The sequence below is a fragment of the Phytophthora cinnamomi genome (genome assembly GCF_018691715.1).
Source record: "Phytophthora cinnamomi strain GKB4 chromosome Unknown Contig5, whole genome shotgun sequence".
In the NCBI taxonomy this organism is placed as follows: Eukaryota; Oomycota; class Peronosporomycetes; order Peronosporales; family Peronosporaceae; genus Phytophthora; species Phytophthora cinnamomi.
This window is the reverse complement of record NW_027150938.1, coordinates 87,852-110,925: the sequence shown is the minus strand read 5'-3', so window position 1 is coordinate 110,925 and position 23,074 is coordinate 87,852. Positions and strand designations below refer to the sequence as shown.

At 54.3% G+C, this 23,074-nt stretch overlaps 1 protein-coding gene across 1 annotated transcript; it reads left to right on the top strand.

Annotated features, from left to right (window-relative positions):
* Positions 1-362: 362 nt before the first annotated feature.
* On the top strand, positions 363-23,046 carry IUM83_09703 (putative secreted RxLR effector protein; the record flags this gene model as incomplete). Its single annotated transcript, XM_067934158.1, has 2 exons — positions 363-803; positions 22,600-23,046. The coding sequence occupies 2 exons, from the start codon at positions 363-365 to the stop codon at positions 23,044-23,046; spliced, it is 888 nt and encodes a 295-aa protein (XP_067799421.1).
* Between the last annotated feature and the right edge of the window lie 28 nt (positions 23,047-23,074).

Below are 23,074 nucleotides of genomic sequence, written 5' to 3'. Positions count from 1 at the left end.
GCTGTTATATAAGTTAACAACAAGTCGTAAGTTGATAGCAAACTTCGATACCCTGTTTAAAACAGGTCCTGTTATAGGTGATATCATTGTGACATTCGAGGACAGAACACAGTACGGAATAATAATTACTCATGAATTCCAAGTTGGAATCCATCCGTATGGAACAGCAATCCGTGCCTTCGAGAAAAACATGCGTACATATTGGGCAATGACCTGCAGTATTCTTCTATGTTCATCGCTCGGACGTAATTCGTGAGCCCAACTCTGTTATCGAGCTGCTCCACATTCCATCATTTACCTCGAACTCAGCAGACTCGTGTCATTCTCTCTTCACCTCAGCTGCCAGAATACTACGCTGCGCCATGACCAAGTGGTTTTTTGTGCTCGTTACAGCGCTCACCCTTCTCGTGAGCAGTTATGCCCTTGTGGCCCCCGCGCTTTCGTCCGAGATCAAGCCGATGAGCGTCTCAGAAGTAAACCAAGCCACCCAGGTGAACATGAATAGCAAACGATCGCTCCGTGGCCTCAAGACGACTGACAACGCAGCTAATGAAGAGAGAGTTGTAGCAACTGAGCTCGCTAAATGGGTGGAGACCGTGGTGGCTAAATCCAAACTCGGTCAGCTCATCCAGAAAGCGAAGCTAGAGAGAATTGCGAAGAGACAGGTTTTCGTGGATGAATTGGTCAAGGGTCGGGCCAGCTACGAAAAATTGAGCAAAAAGCATGTCACATATGAGGAATATGCCAAGGCGCTGGGAGTTACAGCAGCTGATCACAAGTACGAGTCTATCGCTTTAAAGCCTGTAAGACTCTCGAGAGCGCAAAATTACGGTCATTTTCTCATCAAAAAGATGTGGAACAGGGGCTTCCTCAAAAAAAGGTATAATTCAAGCCCAGATCTCAGTCAGTGACGCGCAGCCTTTATCGTGAAGTAGTAGCGTTGCCACTTTCGAGTAAGGAAACCTATGGCCCCTTTCTCAGACTCCATGCAGCCAGCAGTGCGTAGTTACCAGTACTGTCCGCAACTCAATGCAGAAAAAGCTCTGTTGAAGAGACCAACACTACGTGAACCACAATACTTAACATGGTCGTGCCGCTCGAGCAGTTCCGCTACAAGAAGTTCAAGTTCAAAATGAACGCGTGATCGTTCGATCGCACAATCTGTAGAACACCAACACTATTTGCACAACAATACATGAACAACTCGTGTGCAGTATCAGCGATGAGTTTTTTTTTTCGTTCATGGTTATCAAGCATAGTCATCATCTATGGCCAACACACTATCCCCTCCCCTCCTTGCTCAGTAATTGCGAATGTACTGGTCAGAGGTGCGGCGATTCCGCGCAACCTCGTTGGCTAGCTGGTGGTTCGCGCACAGCGCCTACAGAGCCTTCGTGCGACTGGCGTTCAGGTTCAGCGGCCGGACACGACGATCGTTGATGTCTTATTCACCGAACATGTCGAGGTACGGCGAGCCAAAGTAGGAACTCCGCGGTCCAAACGCGAGCAGCACAGATGACGATGGCATGAGGAAGAAGAGTCCAAGACCGACTCCGCACGTGATGGCGTGGTGCGTGCAAGCGCCCATCCCATCACTGCATCATCGGCAGCACTCCGTTCCGGGCCGGAACTTCCGGCACAGTGTACTTGTTAACACACGAGGCAGATAGCTGGGTTCTCCACCGTTTTGCACGTTTGCTCTTGCCCAGAACTTCTGAGTGCAGATATGTGTACGAAGACGCCAGCTTCACAAGGCGAATGTTCGCAAAGTGAAACAGATTCTTGTATTGCTGTGCGTCCGGTTCCCGTCGAAGCGGCAGCTTCGGCATTTCTCGCACGTTTCCACGCGTGATCAGCACCTCGCGTTCAGTCGAGTCCTTATCCTCTGTGGACACCAATTCTAGAATAGCTTCGACAACCGACTCAGCATGCCCGTGTTGCTTGTAGTAGGATTGTAATTCGTCGGCTTGTGCAGCACTGGTGGGGCGAACACGAAACTCGCCCGCAGACCGCAGGAGGTAGACGAAAATTTTCCCATCCGCCAGTAGTTGAGTAGTTCTCGGCAATCTGGTGGTACATGTCGTGGTAGTTTGTGCTAAGCCGCAGAGGGCCCACAAAATTAGCCCTCCACGACGCATCAGGGTCCTGGTCACATCGGAAAAAGGCACGACACAACAGCGTCACCTGCCGAACGAACGCTAAGCATGATGACTTGAAAAGAAGCTGACGTTGTCGCCCTTGCGATGATGGGCGCCGACGTGAAGTGTCAATATCATCGTTTTGATCCGCTCCACTACTGTAGCGACTGGCCTAACGGCGCAGAGGAAGAAGACGACTAGAGCGAAGATCCACGGAGGATAGCTCGAAGGGTCGTGAGGCGAGGTCTTGGAGGAGGAAACTTGAGAGTATTTATGGAGACTCGAGCGGAAGTTGGTAAAATAGAAAGTGATATTGAAATGGTTGGTTGGTTGTCGGCTATGGGCCACCTCGAGGAGGTACTCCCTTGTTACCCTATGTAATTATATGCATTTTACTATAATATATTCTCCGTAGTCCTTGAAGTTGAATCTTTAAGGTAGGCAATGACTGCGGTTCACCTGAACCGGTCCGAGGTCTTACTTGAACCGTGTATAGTAATTCCTAGTGAAAAGAATGAATGTAGAAGTTGTGCACTCTTTAATTATGCTCGTCCAAACATGTAGATTACCTGTGCCCAGGCGTGTTCCTGTACGGTAACCTAGTGGTTGAAATTGGAACGAGTGGCACTCGACGCCTCAGCGTCTTGGCCGAGGGCCCTGACGCTGGTGCGTCGTTACATCCTTCCGGACTTGACTTCTCGTTGACGGTTCTTGTAATCGTTAACGAGAGCCTTCCAGGGCGACACATGTTTGATGTCCTTCTCGCGCTCCCACGTGGATTCATGGTCACGTAGTACATGCCACTTGACAAGCCATTCTGGTTGGCGGTTAAACCGGCGCTTTCGGAGCGGTTTCTCGATATGCAATGTATCATCAGTGTCGTCATCGACAATCAGTCGAGAAGCCTTGGGAATAGGACGAGTCCTGAAATGAGACGAATTTTCTATCTATGGACTCAGAACATTCACGTTAAACGTCGGATTTAGACGTTTCATGCTTCGCGGAAGTTGCAATTTGGCAACGATGGGGTTAACCATCTTGATGGTTTCAAATGGTCCCACTTTGCGAGCAGCGAGCTTAGCACGTTTTCCTTCAATGTCCTGGGTAACATTTCCCGACGGGATACGACGTCTATCCAGCATGACTAAATCTCCAGCCTTGAACGTGATCGAATATCTCTTCTTGTCATAGTACTTCTTTTGACGTACTTCGGCTTGCAACAAGTGTTTTTTTTGGCGGCCTCAATTATCTCTAGGCGTTTTTGCTTGATCTGTTTTGCGTATTCAGCAATGCCATGTTGTACTTGGTTCATGATATTCGGGTTGTCGAGCGGATTCAATGGGTTGCGTTACTTGCGGCCATTATCAACTTCAAATGGCGAAAAAACAGTAGATGCACTAACAAGAGTAGCATGAGCATACTCAATCGTTCCTAGATGTTCCGACCAGTCACGTCCGTGGTACGATATCATGTAGCGTAGAGCGTCTTCCAGAATCAGATTCCGACGTTCAGTCTGTCCATCAGCTTGAGCACGATAAGAGGTTGTCATGTGAAGACGAATTCCCATGAGCTTAGCCATATACGACCAAAACTTGGAGACGAACTTGGAATCTCGATCGCTGATGATAATCGACGGTAAACCGTGATGGCGAATGACACAATCAACGAAGTTGAATGCAGTAATTTGTGCATCATCAGTGCGGTTGCACGCACGATACTTGGGGCGCTTGGATAACTTGTCGGCAACAGTCATGATTGCATTAAAACCGTTAGAATCGGGTAATTCTGTGACAAAGTCCATGGAAACGACAGACCACCATTCCTGTGGAATCGGAATGGGGCTCATTTTGCCATTCTTGCGAGCGTTACTGTGCTTCCAGCGTGTACCGGTTTCACAGCTTTGCACATATTCTCGAACATCTTGGTCTAGAATTGGCCAATGATACCATTGCGAGATGCGAAGGTATGTTCGATGAGCTCCAGAATGAGCGGCAATGTTCGAATCATGAAAGCATTCGATGATGGAAGCGCGACGGTGATTGTCCCGGATGTAGGGAACACATACACATATCATCGTCTGCGACTTGCCGAAAAGTAAACCATCTTTCTTTACGAATGGTTCTTCAGGATACTTGGAACGTTCAGCATAATCTGGGCAAGTGCGATAACCATCTTGGAATTCTTTACGAATTGAATCAGACCAACCGAGCGAACTCGAATTTTGAGATTGCTGCGTCACATTAGTGGTTTCAGCGTCCTCAATGGCGGCAATCGTACGCTGAGTGTCCAGCGGTACGTGTTCATAGGCCTGAGACAAGTTTCGGACTGTGTACTGTCCAGCAGCAATTGCTTCCATAACCTCCTCCCCACGAAATTGAATACGTGAGGGTGGTTGAACCAACTGTTGGTTGATACTACTGCAATCAGCAACAAACCGTCGAGACGTTAGAGCCTTCGCAGCGTGCTCCTGGTAACGCGGTGTGCACGGATGAAATGAGACATTGTTCATCGAAACGTCCTGAGGTTGACGCGATAAAGCATCTGCAACCACATTCAGGTGACCCTTGACGTGGTGCAGCTTGAAGATAAATTGCGCGAAAAACGTTAAAAAGCAAGCCAATTTTGGCGAAACCTTTGGGTGGTGCAAAAACTGCTTGCAGGCGCTGCTGTCCATGAAAAAGTCAAATTCACGACCATACAGGTAATGACGCCATTTTTCCAACGCTAGCTTGATAGCGACGAGTTCTTTTCCATGCGTCGGCCAATTGATCTCGTGAGGTCCCAGCTTCTTCGAGAAGAACGCGATCGGATGATCGTGACCTGTGTGCGCTTGAGCGAGAACGCCACCAACACAATAGCCAGAGGCATCGATTGTCACAATGAAGCGTTTCTCGTGGTCAGGCAACTTCAAAACAGGTGCTTGTTGCAGAGACGACTTGATCTCCTCAAAGGCTCGAGTGTGTTCTGGACCCCAACTCCAGACATGTTCTTTCTTGACCTGAGGGTCAAGCGGCAACGCGAGTGTAGTGTAGTCACGAATAAAGCGACGATAGTGACCTGCGAGTCCTAAAAATCTTTGCACTGCTTCTGGTTGACTAGTGTAGGCGATTTGGCAATAGCTTCCGTTTTGCGAGTGTCAACCGCAAGTCCTTTGGCCGAAACCGTATGACCAAAGAATTTCACTTCAGATTGTCCAAAGTGGCATTTAGAGAGGTGGCAGTACAACTTCTCACGATGAAAAATGTCGACGAGTGTATGCAAACGCTCCACATGTTCATCCAAGCTCTTGGAGAAAACACAAATATTGTCCAAGTAGACAACAATGAAGTCATACTTAGCGAAGAGTACTCTATGAGGCGAGACCAGACACCTGGCATGTCTGCTAAACCCATAGGTGCAACACACCATTGATAGGTACCGGGATGCGTCCTGTAGGCGGTATACTTGCGGCTAGCAAGAGCGATACGCATCTGGTGATATCCTTGAGCCAAATCGAGAACTGAGAAAATCACACAGCCATGCATCTGATCGAACAGTTCGGTGATGCGCGGAAGTGGAATCTTCGGAACAATCGACTGCGAGTTCACGTAGCGATCGTCGATGACCCAAGGAATAGGCAAAGTTGAATTTCCAGTGCGTAACCACTCAGCACGAGACAAATGATCTCTTGTAGCAGGATCCTTCTCGGGAATTCCAAAGATATTGGACACTGTGGTGTAGGAAACATCAGTTTTGTGGGGCACCCAAGTGGAACAGTGTACCAAATCCGCCTAATAGCGGAATCGACGGTACTACTCGGCTGGATGGTACACTGTGCCAGTCCGCCGAGTTCGCCGAGCTCGCAGTACCGAGACGGCCAGGAAAGCAGCACCGACGGTACTACTCGGCTGGATGGTACATTGTGCCAGTCCGCCGAGCTCGCAGTACCAAGACGGCCAGGAAAGCGGCGCTGACGGTACTACTCGCCTGGATGGTACACTGTGCCAGTCCGCCGAGCTCGCCGAGCTCGCAGGCTTCACGAGCGCACCGCGGCCGACTGAGTGGGAATCAAGAGCACCGGAGACCAAGGACGGGTGGCGCTACGCAAGGAGAAGACGCAAGTACAGCGGGCCGAGTGCGGGGACGCTAGGAGACGCTCAGCCGAGTTCAAGGCAGTTTCCAGGCCTTGAGCTCGGCTAAACAGAGCCGCCGGCCGCCCAAACGACACGGTGCACGGCCAGAAGGCGCACAAGAGGACCAAGCGTGAGCCCGGCGAGCTCAGCAGCACTCAGCCGAGTCGGCGAGACCTCCCCGTCGAGCTCGCCGGGTTATCCGGACAACTTATCCGGCTCCGCCGAGTTCGAAGCGTTGCTGAGAGGGTGAAGGGTCGGCCGAGATCCGAAACCACTCCATTTCACTTGATATTTGTATAGGACCTTAGGAATAGCGGAGGCGCCCTTTCAGGGCGCCCAGGAGACTTAAGAACAAACAGAGCAGAATTTTCTAGGCCCACAACACGTGCACACTTTCCGGTAAGTCCCTGCACGGGGTCGGATTATGCCTGCCGTCGGTACCCGAGAGGCATAGCTTGTAGGGTACTCGACTGGCAGCGCCAAGAGATTAGGTCGGCCCGGGATTGGGCGTTGGGTGCTCGCCAAGTGCGAAGGAAAAGTCTCGCTAGCTCAGCGAGCCGGTACCCCGGACAGCCCGGGTGCCGTTACTCTTCAAGTCGGGTTGCTTCTGCCCCGGCGGCCTGTAAAAGCGCTAGCGCGCCGCCGTCCATCCTTTGGTGGAGGGCACAGGAGTTTGTGAACGGAGTCCGCTAGCTCGGCGGATCTCCGGAAGAGTGGACCTTGGTTGGCAGGTGTCCGCGAGAGGCGAGACACCCGCTGTCCCGGTTGGGCCGAACCGCGAGGGGACAACCCCTGCGCAGGCCAACAAGCGCCGACCTAACTCGGCGATTGTTGTGGTTTGTGTTGGAGATCCACATCTGACGATATTTGTGTGTTCTGCAACACCACAACTGGTGCCGCGACCCGGGAACAGGGGTGAGCTTGTGTTTCGAAGGTACCAGCTAACCAAGGTTTGAGAAGAGCAAGGAGAGAGAAGATGGTCAAGGGAATTGTAACGCCGAGCCTGGCGACGGCCAGAGCTAACTCGGCGGAGCTAACCAACTCGACGGACTCGACGGCGGCGATAGTTATGGACGCGACGGCGGAAGTGACGCTCTCCGTCTCGTTCGACGATGAGGAGGCCCGAGACCATGGAAGTGATGATGAGGAAGAGTTGGAGATGAAGGCCGAGTATGACGCGGTGAAGTCGACAGCGGAACTGCTCGACGAAGTCGAGGAGTTGTCGCTACAAGTTGGGCGCATGGGAAACCCGCGCCCAGTTCAGCGAAACTTAACCGCTGAGCTCGGCGATGATGCGGACGATGATGATGACGACGTTGCTCCAGGGGACCGTCCGCCCCTAATACCGCGAGCGACGAAGAATGCGGATACGCCGAGTGCGAACAAGGTTTTGGCTCGACTCGGCGAAGAGATGAAGACGCAGAGTGATTGGATGGTGATGTTTGGGCCGGTGGCGATGGCCCAAGCGAAGTGGCCTGTGCTGGGGGCGGAGCTGGCCCAGCCAGTGAACAGCACCGATGCCAACCAGTTGGCGGAGGACACCATGCTGCTTCTGAAAGCAATGGGGTATCGGTGCACGAGCCGACCCAGCAGCTTGATGCTGGACGGATGGACCCCAAGGCGAGCCTCGCTGGAGTTGATGCGGTGGAAACGGCGACAGAGATGGGCGTTCGGGCTCGAACAACCGGTGGGACCTCGGCAATCGATCGCAAAAGAAACCGCCGAGCCCCAGCAACTCGGCGAAGACCCCAGCAGGATTCCGTTGCCGAAGACGCCGAAGACGAAGAAAGGTCAGCGTGAGGTGTTCCGGGCGACGGAAGGGACCCCGTACTTTGAAGATTCCCACATGAAGACTCCTGTGAGAGAGAGGTCGAGTGGGGGTCGGTACGCCGAGTTCTACGACGCGGCGGACGAAGCAGAACTCGGCGGAGACGACGACGATGAAGAAAGTGACTACCAAGACTCGGCGGAAGACTCGGCGAAGGCGGTAATCAAGCGACTGAGCTTCGACGACACCGACATCGACAGGACCCAGTACTTGGAAGTGCGTACCCATGCTTCGCTGGACAAGATCGCCGAGTTCGAAGGGAAGCGTTACCGCTCTGAAGACTCGCTCCAGTGGTTGAAGCGGTTCATCTACAAGATGAAAGGCACGAGGATGGCCCAAGATGCCTGGTGCGAGCCGTTCTCGCTGAGGTTGGGGCGAGCGGCGAAAGGATGGTACCGCCAGCTGCCGAAGAAGACTCAGCGGAAGTGGAATCTTCTCAGCGAGGCATTCCTGGACTATTACTGCTCACAGTTCGACCAGTCAGCACGTACGCGCTATTACTCAGCTCGATGCAAGGAGAACGAACCTGTGTGCGACTTCCTGATGCGCTTGAACGGATACGCGAAGTCGGCCAAGATCCAGTATGAGTCTAAAGGACCTAACGCCGCTGATCACGTCGAGCACTTCTTGCTGAATTGTGGAGACGACGACATCATGGACCTGCTCTATCCGCAGCAACTCGACGACATCAAGAAAGTTGAGAAGATTATCAACTAGAAGATCCTGGGGGAAAAGCGGAAGAAGCAGCGGGACCGGCTCGCGGGGGCATACAGTCGAGATGGGAAGCGGTCTGAGTCGACACGGCGGAGGTCACTCCGCCGAGACGATCGGCGTGACGAACGTCGAGATGACCGACGCGGAGATCGTCGAGATGACCGACGCGGAGATCGCCGAGATGACCGACGTGGAGATCGCCGAGATGACCGACGCGGAAATCGCCGAGCTGATCGGCGAGATTACCGCCGAGACGACCGGCGACAGCGCCGAGATGAGGGCCGGGACCGCCGACTTGCAGCAGCTGCAGTGCTGGAGGATGATCCGTACGAGGTGGCGGACCGGCGACGCATGGCTCGGTACGATTCCGAGAGCGACCGCAGTGATGACAGCTATCATAGCTGTTCGGACTCGGCGGGCGACTCGGAAGAAGACTACCTAGAGGCTGGGAACGTGAGCGATCGCGATCGTTGGTCTGGCAATCGCAACAACTCGGCGAAGACACCAAGGGGTGATGTTCGCCGAGTTCCGCCCGGGGCAACTGGGCGAACTGGGCGGCCCGCCGAGCGCCGAGACTATGATGGACGTCGTGACTCCCGTGAACGCCCACCGTACGGTCCCTGTGCCGCCTGTGGTGGAGCCAACCACTCCGTCCACTTCTGTCGTCGACGATGCAAGTTCTGTGAGCAAGTCCATGATGCACGGCAATGCGAACTGTTCCAACGCTACGAGAAGCTGGCCTCATTTGTCAAAGCAAATGTCGACAAGTCCAAGGTGCCGGATGATTTACTAGACCTCTATACGCCGAGTGATTTAAACTCGGCGGCCCGCCAACACTGACTGGGTTGGACACTACCGGGCTGCCACAGTCCGCCGAGTCGGCAGTAGAAGCGAAATTTGTGTTTGCTTTTGTCGGCGAAGCAAAATGGCCCGAGGAACGGAGTGAGAACGGTGACGGTGCAAGTGAATGCGACGGTAATGGCAGTGAGCTCGACGGATCGGACGAAGAACGCCGAGCGATAATGAACAGTGCAGTTGTGACTCGGCAGATGAGAGAGTCTGTGACAACCACGAAGGTGATGAAGTTGCTCCCTGGAGAAAGATTGGGGTGGTGGTCGTCCCAGAAGTTCGACCGCCGAGTTCGAATGAGAGCGCTCGTGATGGGAGCGGTGAACGACCAGCGAACGAAGATCCTACTGGATACGGGGGCGAATGTGACGGTCATAACAGAAGCATTCGCCCGGAAGCTGCGGCTGAAGCAGCGAGTCGTGAGCCAAGGTATGCAGATCGATGTACAAGGCATTGGGGAATACAAGGTCCAGACTCAGGCCAAGGCGACTGTGAAGGTGACACTCGGCTGGGAAGTGGCCTACGAGTTCGATGTGTGGGTTATGAACCATCATGCAGGAGTCGACCTGATCCTGGGGACCGACTTCATGATCCCCGCGGGGATCCGACTCGACTTGTTTAACTCGACGGCCAAACTGCCCGACGAGGTGACTGTTCCGTTGCTCCGGTCGAAGAATGCAGCGGAAATGCCGCGGGACAGCCTGTACATCACAGACGGGCCTGCGGAGCCTATAAGCTTGCCGAGTAGGCTCCCCGCCGAGTTCAAGTTGCGTAAGCAGCAACCGGACGACTCGACGCATGACTTGTGGGTGCGGCGCACACGAAACTGGGTCCCCACTGTGATCGTCAACCATAATGGCAAAGCCGTGCGCGTGGTGCTCACGAACATGAGGTCAGTGGCCGTCTGGTGCCCTGCCCACTTCTCAGTGATTGCTTGGGCCCCATATGGCGTGCTTCCCCCCGAGGGATACGTCCGATTGAACTCGGCGAAGTACAGAGATTGGCAGGTTCTCGTCTATGAAGCGGCTATCGACAAGGTTTTGTTGAAGAAGGAGCGACAGCTGTATGATGAGTGGCTGGCACGACAGCCACCGACGGTGGAACGTAGACCGTGCACGAAATCTGAAGAAGTGATTGCTCGCCCCCCAGAAGAAGGAGAGAAACCAGAGCTCACGTGCGCCCAGCAATGGGAGCTAATCGCCAAGCGCGAGGAAGAGTCAGCCGAGTCTGCAGGCAGGACGGATCTGTCCGGGCCGCCGGCCACGGATGGGGACCACGTTATCAACTCGACTAGCAGAAATTGGAGCCCCTGGGATGACTCAGCCGAGTCGAGCCCTGGTGGAAGGGATGTCGTTGAGGGAGCCAATCGCTCCACCCCGAATCGCTGCCTGGATATGGATGTAAATTCGGCCGAGCCGAGCGATCCCGGCTCACCGAGTGACTCAGCCGAGCCGAGATCATGTGGCCGACTGGCCAGAGATCCTGTTGGCTTTGACGGTGAACCACCCCCCACATCAGTCGAGTTGATCCTGGAGGAGACTGGACCTGGACAACCTACCGGTCGACTCGGCTGTGAAGAGATCGACGTCAGCGGTGTACCCATGGACGGGGACTCCGAAGGAGGCATCCAGCTACGCTGTCACTCGGCCGCGCGACTCGGCGAAGAATGGAAAGCTAAGGAAGATCAGCGGTCCGCCGAGTTCGAACACTGGAAGGAGCCCTCAGGTGCGTTCGAACTCGAGTCGAGTTCGATTACGGAGCATGAAGCTGATCGCCGAGCTCTCGTCGTAGCCAATCCGCTCGTAGACTACTTGGAGGACTCGGCTGCCATGAGGATGGATCCAGACCTCCTCTATGCTCGAGTATTAACCGACTTCAAGGAGCATGTGATGTCATTCAACGGTGCGGCTAAGACGGAGAAACTCGGCGGGCATGGAAGCTGTTCATGGATCCTGTGGCGATTGCCCGAGTGGCGCATTGAGATCGCTGCGAGCGCGCACCTTCGGTCGACCACGGCGAACTTAGCCGAGTATACCGGCATGAGCAACGGGGTGACCGCCGCCTTGGTACACGGGGTCACTGACCTGATAATCGTGAGCGACTCGCGGCTTGCGATCCAGCAATCCATGGGGGGGTGATCGAGTGTAAGGGGAGAGTGCTGCAAGTCGAGTTGGCACGCCACAAGAGGTTGGTCGAACAGCTAAGTTCGGTTCAATACCTTCATGTAGGGCGTTGCTACAACGCGGCCGCCGACTCCCTTGCGTCGGAAGCCCTGGAGAACAAGGCAGGTCGCGTAATTCTTCGTCGGGAGAGAAAAGCCGAGTTGAGGAAGCTGAACAGAATCCCGGAGGTCATCTACAGGGGCAGACCCGGAGCATCCAACTTCCACGGCTCAACAGCTCATGTCAGCGTAAGGCCGAAGAACCAAGTTCGCCGAGTTCATTTTGGCGATAGTTATCAAGAGGGCCACACCGAAGACGTAGCGAATTCGACCACAAAGAAGTTCGCGTCAACGGAGTGTCAAGATTTGTCAACCTCGCCGAGCTGCATCCCGCCGAGTTCTAACAAGTGCAAAAATTGCGAGTCGCAACAGGCCACAGCACAAATTCGCCGAGTAGAGCATCAAGTCGAAGTCGAAGTCGGTGATAATCGCTTTCCGGACTCGGCTGACACCGTCTCAGTGTCAACACAAGCTGAGCAACGACGAGGAACAGCTGAGTCCGAAGATGAGAAGTTGAGGCAGGTCAACTCGAAGGCGCAACCCCAAGACAAACTCGGCGACCTCAGCCCTCACCGAGAAGCCGGCGCCCAGAGAGAAGTCGAGTTGGAGAGCGGCCCGACAACTGAGAAAACGCAGCACGCCGAGAAACCTAGAGCTCGGCTGGGCAGGAAGAAATGCGAAGCCCAGATTGAATCCGCTGACATGGCCGCGTCAGTAAAACGTCCAGTCGCCGAGTCTGCAAGGCACCCGTTAAAGGAAGGAAGCCGAGTTTGGTTGATTATGGAACACGTAAAGCCTCGCGTGAAGATGAAGCTTGTTCGTTGCTGGTATATACCGTTTGTGGGGAAGAAGAAGGTATATGAGCTTAAGAAGAAACGTGAAACCCGTCTGCAAATGGTGCAGGTTGCAGACGAGGGCTAAGTTACTGCACCACATGTTGACCACCCGCCGAGTGATAAGCAGGCTCGGCGGAATGGAATTGCTACTGCTGAAATGGCATGGAATGTATTGATGAGATGATGGATTACGGATTACGCTGAGTTACACAAGCTGCATACGACTACGGCACTGCCGAGCTAAGTTACCTCGTAAGACCTGAATGCAAATCGCCAAGTCTCCGAGCCGTGGCCGGCGTTGACCTCGGATATGGTTCGCCGAGTTCAAGTTCGGCTGGGGCATACCGAGATTAAGCTCAGTCGAGTCCAGTCTCGACTGGGGTATGTCGGCGTTGACCGCAGCTGTGCTTCGCCGAGTTCATGTTCGGCTGGGGCATACCGAGATCAAGCTCAGCCGAGTCCAATTTCGACTGGGGCATGTCGGCGTTGACCATAGCTGCGCCTCGCCGAGTTCAAGTTTGGCTGAGGCATACCGAGATCAAACTCAGCTGAGCCCAATCGAGTCTGGGGCATGTCGACTATCTGCAACAAAACAAAAGTGAAAACTGTCTGCAAATGGTGCAAGTTGCAGGTGAAGATTAAAAGCTATTGCACCAAGTGATGATCCACCGACTCGGCGAAGACCAGCAGGCCGAGTCGAGCTGAAGAAAGCTACTGCGTCAAACTGCATACGTTATATTAATTACGAAATGGAGATGTGGAAGATAATGAACCGTGCCAAGCCGAGTTGCGACATCACCCCTGCCCGTCGCGTCTCGACGAAGGCGCCGAGTCCGCAAGCGAAGCCACGAATGCCAGCAAAGTAACAGCGCCTCCCCGCCGAGCTCGACGCGATTGCGGAGCTCGACGCCTAGTAACCGTAGCTGAGCTCGCGGGGGCAGCGGGGCCGGGTACGACCGAAGTAGAAGTACCAGTCGAGTTGGACCTCGCCGAGTCGAAAGGGTCGTCCGGAAAAGCTGGACCGAATAGTGAGTGTGTCGGCGAAGGCCCGCACAACTTCGGCGAGCTGAGCTGGGACCCAGGCGTCGAGTCGAGATCTTCCACTGACTTGAACTGGAGCTGGACTGACACCTGCCTCCAGCAGGATACCCCTTCGCGCCGAGTTGTACCGCAGTATACCAGGCGGGGTGTGAGCCAGCCTCCACGCCAAGTGGCGCCGACCTCAACATGGGTCCAGGTCAGCCGAGCTCCAATCCAGCTAAGTTGCTGCATGTCGAGATCGAACTCGGCGAAAGTTGAGTTCGGCGGGGTTCGAATCAGAATGCTAGCCTGGTCCGCCGAGTTCAGCGCGATCTCCTGGAGACGCCACAGCATGACACCACAGCGATTAGCCGCAACCCACTCGATCGACACAAGTATCGCGGACTTACCCTGCTAACGGACCGCGAGCTGGTGCTCACCCAGTCGAGCTCAGCGGGCTAACGGATCGAGAGCTGGTACTCACCTAGTCGAGATCAGCGGGGCCCGCAGAATTGCGGGGCTTCTGCGCGGCCATCACCGCGGTCGGGATGCTGAGGGAGGGGCACAGCCGACTTCGGGTTGTCCGGTCCAGGTCAAAGGGGGTCGATGACCGAGCGCTAACTGGGCCGGTCGGCGGGGCTTGGCTCCAGCGATTGACGCATCTGCACGCGCACAGACATTGCGGGACGCAGAGACCACATGTCAGTCAAGGTGTGTGCCAACGCGCAAGTCATGAGGAAGCCTCACCTTGTCGGGGCGAAGTCGTCAAGGTCGCGCTCTGGCGGCTCCTGCCGGCTTCGATTTTGGGAATGTGATAACTGGACTGAAGAACTCTATGTGGGACACACCAAGTGGGTCAGGCCCCTCACCACCTCGGCTCGGAACATGACCGGGGCAGTTGTGGTGTAGGAAACATCAGTTTTGTGGAGCACCCAAGTGGAACAGTGTACCAAATCCGCCTAATAGCGGAATCGACGGTACTACTCGGCTGGATGGCACACTGTGCCAGTCCGCCGAGTTCGCCAAGCTCGCAGTACCGAGACGGCCAGGAAAGCAGCACCGACGGTACTACTCGGCTGGATGGTACATTGTGCCAGTCCGCCGAGCTCGCAGTACCAAGACGGCCAGGAAAGCGGCGCTGACGGTACTACTCGCCTGGATGGTACACTGTGCCAGTCCGCCGAGCTCGCCGAGCTCGCAGGCTTCACGAGCGCACCGCGGCCGACTGAGTGGGAATCAAGAGCACCGGAGACCAAGGACGGGTGGCGCTACGCAAGGAGAAGACGCAAGTACAGCGGGCCGAGTGCGGGGACGCTAGGAGACGCTCAGCCGAGTTCAAGGCAGTTTCCAGGCCTTGAGCTCGGCTAAACAGAGCCGCCGGCCGCCCAAACGACACGGTGCACGGCCAGAAGGCGCACAAGAGGACCAAGCGTGAGCCCGGCGAGCTCAGCAGCACTCAGCCGAGTCGGCGAGACCTCCCCGTCGAGCTCGCCGGGTTATCCGGACAACTTATCCGGCTCCGCCGAGTTCGAAGCGTTGCTGAGAGGGTGAAGGGTCGGCCGAGATCCGAAACCACTCCATTTCACTTGATATTTGTATAGGACCTTAGGAATAGCGGAGGCGCCCTTTCAGGGCGCCCAGGAGACTTAAGAACAAACAGAGCAGAATTTTCTAGGCCCACAACACGTGCACACTTTCCGGTAAGTCCCTGCACGGGGTCGGATTATGCCTGCCGTCGGTACCCGAGAGGCATAGCTTGTAGGGTACTCGACTGGCAGCGCCAAGAGATTAGGTCGGCCCGGGATTGGGCGTTGGGTGCTCGCCAAGTGCGAAGGAAAAGTCTCGCTAGCTCAGCGAGTCGGTACGCCGGACAGCCCGGGTGCCGTTACTCTTCAAGTCGGGTTGCTTCTGCCCCGGCGGCCTGTAAAAGCTCTAGCGCGCCGCCGTCCATCCTTTGGTGGAGGGCACAGGAGTTTGTGAACGGAGTCCGCTAGCTCGGCGGATCTCCGGAAGAGTGGACCTTGGTTGGCAGGTGTCCGCGAGAGGCGAGACACCCGCTGTCCCGGTTGGGCCGAACCGCGAGGGGACAACCCCTGCGCAGGCCAACAAGCGCCGACCTAACTCGGCGATTGTTGTGGTTTGTGCTGGAGATCCACATCTGACGATATTTGTGTGTTCTGCAACACCACAACACCCACGGAGAGTCGAAAACTTCGATCCAACCTTTCTTGAGCTTCTCAGCAACGAAGAGGTCGAGAGCATCTTGCTCAACCTTGGAAAGGCGGAACGGTGCACGATTGCTTGGGATAGGATCAAGCTTCGTGTGGAGTTCGAAATCCACACGGCGTGATGGCGGAAGTCCATCTGGCAGAGTGTCGGGAAAGACGTCAGGATAGACCGTGACTAAAACGCGAATTGGTTCTGGTATGTCCGTACACTCTGGCACAACACAGATCTTGACGCGAAGCACTTCTTGGTATTCGAGCTTCTTGACTTTACGCTTGATGTCCACAGTCAAAGTCTCCACAGGAGTTACACTTTTAACTTGCGGAGGTGGTACTTCTGGCAAATGTTGAAATAGGATCTCGTGTGAACGCCAATCAATCGATGGTTGGAATTTGGTAAACCAAGGTTTTCCAGGAATAACATCTTGGGCAGTGCCCAGTGGCCACTCCATGAATTTCAGTTTATTGAAGCGGTAGCGACCGACGGGATTGTGGCGACACCTTTCTTCACAGAACGAGCGTTCGTCGAAGTTCCATCCAAGCGAGTGACTTGAGAAACACCAGAGGTTTTGGTATTCTCCACTAAGCCAGGGCGAATGACATCGCACGTGGCACCACTGTCGAACATGATGATGACGGGTTTTCCATCACAAGTTCCTTGTTTACGGATCAGCTCATTTCAAGATGCACACGTGACAAGGTGGACGTGGAGATCTCTTCCACTTCAACAACCTCAACCTCTTCATCTGACTTGCAGTAGAATCTTGCGTAGCAGCGGCATGAGAATAAGTAGAAGTAGCATTGAAGTTTGCAGCAGACTGTTCGTGTCTGTTTTGCTTGTTTTGACGAGCATACTTCTCCTTGTTCTTGAGCTTAAAGCATTGCTCAATCACATGGCCAGTTTTCTTCCAGTAGCGACATCGCTTTGAAGAAGAAGATGGTCGACGATTCCTGTTACTCCCGGAGCCAATCTCCATTGACTTGGGTTCGTTCTATTGCGCACAAGTAGGTGCGGGCTGCTGTTGATGCTGATTTGCGTTAGAGCGAGACCGGTCCTGTGGAACGAACGACGGGCGAAGGTTCTTCCCACGAATGTGATGGGATCGATCATACTCCAATGCAATCTTCATTGCTTGCGACACGGTTGTACAGTGACGATATTGCACTTCCTCACGCGTGGGACTCACTAATCCACGGGTAAAGTAAGTGATCTTGTCCAACTCGTTCGTGTCCGTGACTTGCATGATAGCTTCACGAAAACGAGAGAGATATTCCTCCAAATTGGGACAATTCTTTTGCTTGCGAGTGGAGGGTTGATCTCGCAAACGCTTTGCAGATCTGGAGGCACAAATTCATCTGTCAACTTGGCGATCAGGTCCTGCATGTCCTTGATCTGACGCTTGTTCAGCTTGTACCAAGCGTCAGCATTTCCTTTAAAATTTCAGTAGTAATTGCCAAAATCCGAGACCTTTGATCATCATTCTGGAAGCAGTTGCGTCTCTTCTGCGTCCAGGTAGTCAAAAGCTTCCTCGAAAGTTCTCTTGGACATCCACTAGTTGAGACGACGACGCTTGTTTGCACGCTCGACCGCGTGTCTCACGATTTGTCGATCGAGGTACGAAGAAAGGAGTTCCGAGGCTTCTCCGAGTTTGTCCAGTAACAGGTTTGACAATGCTTGTAGGATATTCCTGGCAGTTGAATTTGCAGCGTCCGGAATTGAGTTTCGAAGCGCCTTTACGTAGCGAAACTGCTGATCGACAAAGTACGCGAAAGTACTGCGGAGAGATACGACGGAACGACCGAACTCGGCTTAGGTGTAGAGGTCCGCGACGAAGTGACGACATGGATAATTCGACAGCTTGCGCTTGGGCATAAGCAGTTCACGACGGACAGCGCCGGAACAGTAGCTATGGTCCAAACGGATCCGGGTCTCGGCTAAAGGATAATGTACAGAGGCAGTTATTCCTGTGATCTGTGTGCAGGATATTTCTCCTCGGACCCAAACAGCAGGTTCTGCCAATCACGTTCGTAGCCAGCCGAGACTCTGGTACAAGACTCAGGCTAATCCAAACTGTAAACCGTAGGATGAGAGGTCGCAACAAAGAGAACGCAATTAACGATGACGTTGAGCGGTGGCGCTCCAGCTGGGATGGTGAAGATCCGGCTAGGATGGGGAACTTGGTGAAACACGTTAAGTGAGTGGCTTTCCTTGTGTCGACTGTCGAAACGCGATAGCCTCTCCTGGACCGACAAGTGCTACCAGATGTACCGACTGGCCTAACGGCACAGAGGAAGAAGACGACTAGAGCGAAGATCCACGGAGGATAGCTCGAAGGGTCGTGAGGCGAGGTCTTGGAGGAGGTGACTTGAGAGTCTTTATGGAGACTCGAGCGGAAGTTGGTAAAATAGGAAGTGATATTGAAATGGTTGGTTGTTTGTCGGCTATGGGCTACCTCGAGGAGGTACTCCCTTGTTACCCTATGTAATTATATGCATTTCACTATAATAGATTCTCCGTAGTCCTTGAAGTTGAATCTTTAAGGTAGGCAATGACTGCGGTTCACCTGAACCGGTCCGAGGTCTTACTTGAACGGTGTATAGATCGCCACACACAGGTAGAGCAGATCCTGGCCCAAGATAGGTTGGCCAACTTGCAATGGTGGACCCTGTGGTAATGTCTGCAGCCACTTACCAGGATCGATAGCAAGTCGGAGGTTCTGCGCAATGGGGTAGCACATGGTTCGGTAAAAGTCTCGTCGATCATTTTTGAGTAGCAATCGCACGCGGCGAACCCACCGAAGCAACACACTCAGCTTGCTGTCGTCCTTTGGTGTACGCTGATCCAGCTGAGGGTCAAGCGCTTTAGGCAGAGTCACAGCGACACGGGTTTTCAGACACGGCACTGCTGGGTACAGGATGTTCCTTAACAATGAAAATGAGGACGCCGCAGTTGCAGGGCCTGTACCGCCGTTGGGCCGAGTAGTGGAGCTTTTCCGTTAAGTGTTTCCTTCTGTCCATTCTTGGTTTATGCATAAGCCACAAGGGAGTAGATAGGGGAAGGAATGCCACTTAGCTGGGTGCTTGTGATCGTTACAGCCACATATTACCAAATTAAATGCGTCAGTTGTGGACCAGTTGAAAAGGACTTGTTGCCAGATGCGTCATTTCTGGTTGGAAGCGCAACATCGCCTCAAAGAAAAACACAGAACTGGTTCATGGCGCGAATATTATCTTGCCGTTGTATACGGGTCCTTTCATCGTCACCTTCCTCCTCATTTATGCTATCGTCTTGACAGGCTATTGCCTCGAGCCGGTTAGGTAGGTGAGGCGAGGCGAGGCGGGTGAACGCCTTTCTCGTCCAGGTGTATAGCGTTTTCCTAGACACTCCATAGGTTGTAGACTCGGGAGGGACTAGCGTACGGTAACTCGAAATATGCGATAAAAAATCGCGCATCTTGGTTGGTGTGTGACCTTGTGCAATCCCTATAGGCGTCGTTTATCTTTGGCGGACCGAACGTTCTAACCGAACACCGATTGCTATCAACTCTGGATCAATAAACACAAATGCAGAGAACCTCCAGGCGCTACACGTCTGGGGAGTCCTGAATGGGGACTTAGATCACGAGGAAAGACCTTCTCCAAAAATAGATAACCGAAATCAATACTACACAATATGCAGCCTGTCAGCGATTGGGCTGCACCCTGAATACAGATCAATTCAGGATGCCCCACGCGCACCACCACCGAAAAGGTGAGGGAACTACACAGGTACCGTCCTACCACACGCAATCTACAATCGGGTCCAAGGGGGCGATTGCTACAACAGGAATATGAAATGCGAATGTACACACGGGGGGTGGGGGTGGGTGGGGGGTACACCGCGACTGGTCAAATAAAACAGGTGTACCAGCCCGAGTGGACCGATAGCTTTTGAGGTACCTGACTTGGTTTGGATATGCAGTGAGAGTTCCACGCGAGCCTGCTGCGCGTGATCTTGAGTGTCTGTCGGTTATCCGTCCAGGGCGGGGGATTAGTTTTGCCACAGCGCCGTCGCTTCTTGACGATGTGCGTCCAAGCTTAGGATCCACAGGAACCACTTGTGCTCTTGAACGCAAAACGAATCCTTATTATTCCTTTATCTTTTTTCCTTTTTTCTTGGTGAGAGTCATCTTCTCCGTACGCATAGACTTGCAGCTTCACTTCCGTGGTCCCCCACGTATTTTTCTTCCGGTGAGCAACTCCAATGAAACTTCGACTCTTCCGCCCAGGCGCGGCTCCTGTCGCTTTGTCCTGACTGTTGGAGGCAACCATGGTAGCTGGTCACCCGGCTTTTCTGCCCCGTGGTCCTCTGACACGAGGCAACTGGAAAAATTCCAGGTGGCCCAGGTGCAGCTGTCCCCGGCCGATCTGAAAGGAACGTGTGATTGCGGAGAATGGAAGGTGCGCCCAGGATGGCGCACGCATGGGACACCCGAGTGTGTCCCGCTCTGGAGTTTGTGGAGATTTGGATGCCCGGCAACGTATAACCCCACAGGTTCGGAGGCGCTTGCTGTGCCCAGTCCGACCGCCGGCCTTGTTTGACCGTGGGTATCCCGACAGAGGGAGCCAAGAGCCGTCGGTCAACATATCCCGAGGTGCCACCCGCCTTGACGGGGCCGCAGCATCCACCGACATCAACCACAGCCCAAGACAAGAAGACACCCATCCACCAACACCCAAGAGAAGTATATACACCCCTAAGGGAGACACCATCCAGGTTGCAGAGCTGAAGAAGACCCCGAGCGAGCTACACTGAAGTTAAAGACATCAAACAGCGAGACTACGTGCAGCGCCCGAGTTCGTGGAGTCGCCCGCAACCTGAATTGAAGATTGGCCACCTGAATGGAGAATGTTCCACCCGAATCGAAAACGCTCTGCCTGAATGGACGAAGTTCAGGATGAAGAGCCCAAGGCCAACCCGAATTGACAATGGCCAACCCGAATGGAGGAATTCCAAGTTACTGCCAATGACATCAGCCCCAGGAACGTGCCTGGTCCGCGAAGACAGCGGCCAGGACGACGCCCAAGTGCCAGTTCCAAACATGACTTAAGTTCACTATGGAGAGCTAGCCGGACCGCGCCCGAGGTGTCGACGATCCAGCAGATCCTGACGTCAGGCCCCAAGCCCCTCCGACATCAAGTGATGTGTGTGCGCTACCAACTCACGCCCAGGCATACAAACCTCAAGATATCCTTGAAAAGGTGTGGAGAATTACGAAGAGACACGAGCAGAGGTGACCGCTGAAGACTCCAGAGTCCCTCAAGGTAATGAAGAAGATAGCCCAAGAAAAGAGATAGGAACGAGAAATAAGATCAAACAGAGTTCGTTTTGCGTTCAAGAGCACAAGTGGTTCCTCTGCACCCTAAGCTTGGACACCTCTCGTCAAGAAACGATGACGCTGTGGCAAAACTAATCTCCCGACCTGGACGGATCGCCTAACAGAAGGCCCAGGGGCGCGAGCGGTAACCGACGGACACTGAAGATCGCGCGCAGCAGACTCGTGTGGAACTCTCACTGCATATCCAAACCAAGTCAGGTACCTCAAAAGCTATCGGTCCACTCGGGCTGGTACACCTGTTTTATTTGACCAGTCGCGGTGTACCCCCCACCCACCCCCACCCCCCGTGTGTACATTCGCATTTCATATTCCTGTTGTAGCAATCGCCCCCTTGGACCCGATTGTAGATTGCGTGTGGTAGGACGGTACCTGTGTAGTTCCCTCACCTTTTCGGTGGTGGTGCGCGTGGGGCATCCTGAATTGATCTGTATTCAGGGTGCAGCCCAATCGCTGACAGGCTGCATATTGTGTAGTATTGATTTCGGTTATCTATTTTTGGAGAAGGTCTTTCCTCGTGATCTAAGTCCCCATTCAGGACTCCCCAGACGTGTAGCGCCTGGAGGTTCTCTGCATTTGTGTTTATTGATCCAGAGTTGATAGCAATCGGTGTTCGGTTAGAACGTTCGGTCCGCCACAGATAAACGACGCCTCTAGGGATTGCACAAGGTCACACACCAACCAAGATGCGCGATATTTTTCCGCATATTTCGAGTTACCGTACGCTAGTCCCTCCCGAGTCTACAACCCATGGAGTGTCTAGGAAAACGCTATACACCTGGACGAGAAAGGCGTTCACCCGCGTCGCCTCAGCTGGTGCGCGTGCCCGGATTTGGTTGCCTAGGGTTTTGACCGAACGTTGTATATTGATTTTAGGATCTTTACGGGGTGCTGAGAGCTACTAACCTACTAACTCTGGAGGTTATGACTGGAAGTAAGAGCACACGCGAGAAGGGACGCGGCGGACACGCGGAAGGAATGCGCCGCTCGCGTCGGACACAAGGGATGCCGCCGGCGGAGCTGCTCTCGCTCGAGGAAGTCGAGCGGAATGCTCGACGGGCGAACACCGCGAGGCGGAAGGCGGCTCGCGAGGAGAAGACGTCGACGGACGCCCAAGACCAGCCGGACTCGGAGCCGGCAGCCCAGGATGCGCACCAAGTATCCCTGGAAGCTGCCGCTCAGGACGGCGAGGACAAGGCGCGCCCGGGTGGCTCGAAGGACTCCAGCTCTGATGTGAGCGTGGAGGATGTGGGTGTATCCATCCCGGATGTACCCACCCAGGCGTCTGTGGGAGGCGCCGTCAAGGTTGAGACGCCGGCGCCGGGTGGAACTTCGGAACCGCCCCAGGATGTGGTGGACCTGGAGGACGCATCTGATGAGACGTCCACTCCAGTGTCCAAGTTCAAGAATCAAGGCCCGCTATCGCTCGCCCAGGAGGAACCGGTGCTGAGCCACCCGGACGAGGCCTCGCAACCAAGTCCGGAGGCGCTGGTGTCATCATGCCCACTGACCATCGCAGAAGTGCCGCCCAGGGTGGTATCGCCTAGTGCATCCCGAATGGTCACCGACCTGACCGAGATCACCGAAGAACGCCGTGTTGAGCGGATGGCTGTCGCTCAGGCGAAGGCCTACACGGAAGACCGGCACCGCCGGTTGGAACGAGCAATGCCCGTGGCGGGCTCAGGCGAGTCAAGGCCCGGCGTACCAGGATCGCGATCATCTGGGTGACATTCGTCGTCCTCGTCCTCGATGTGGT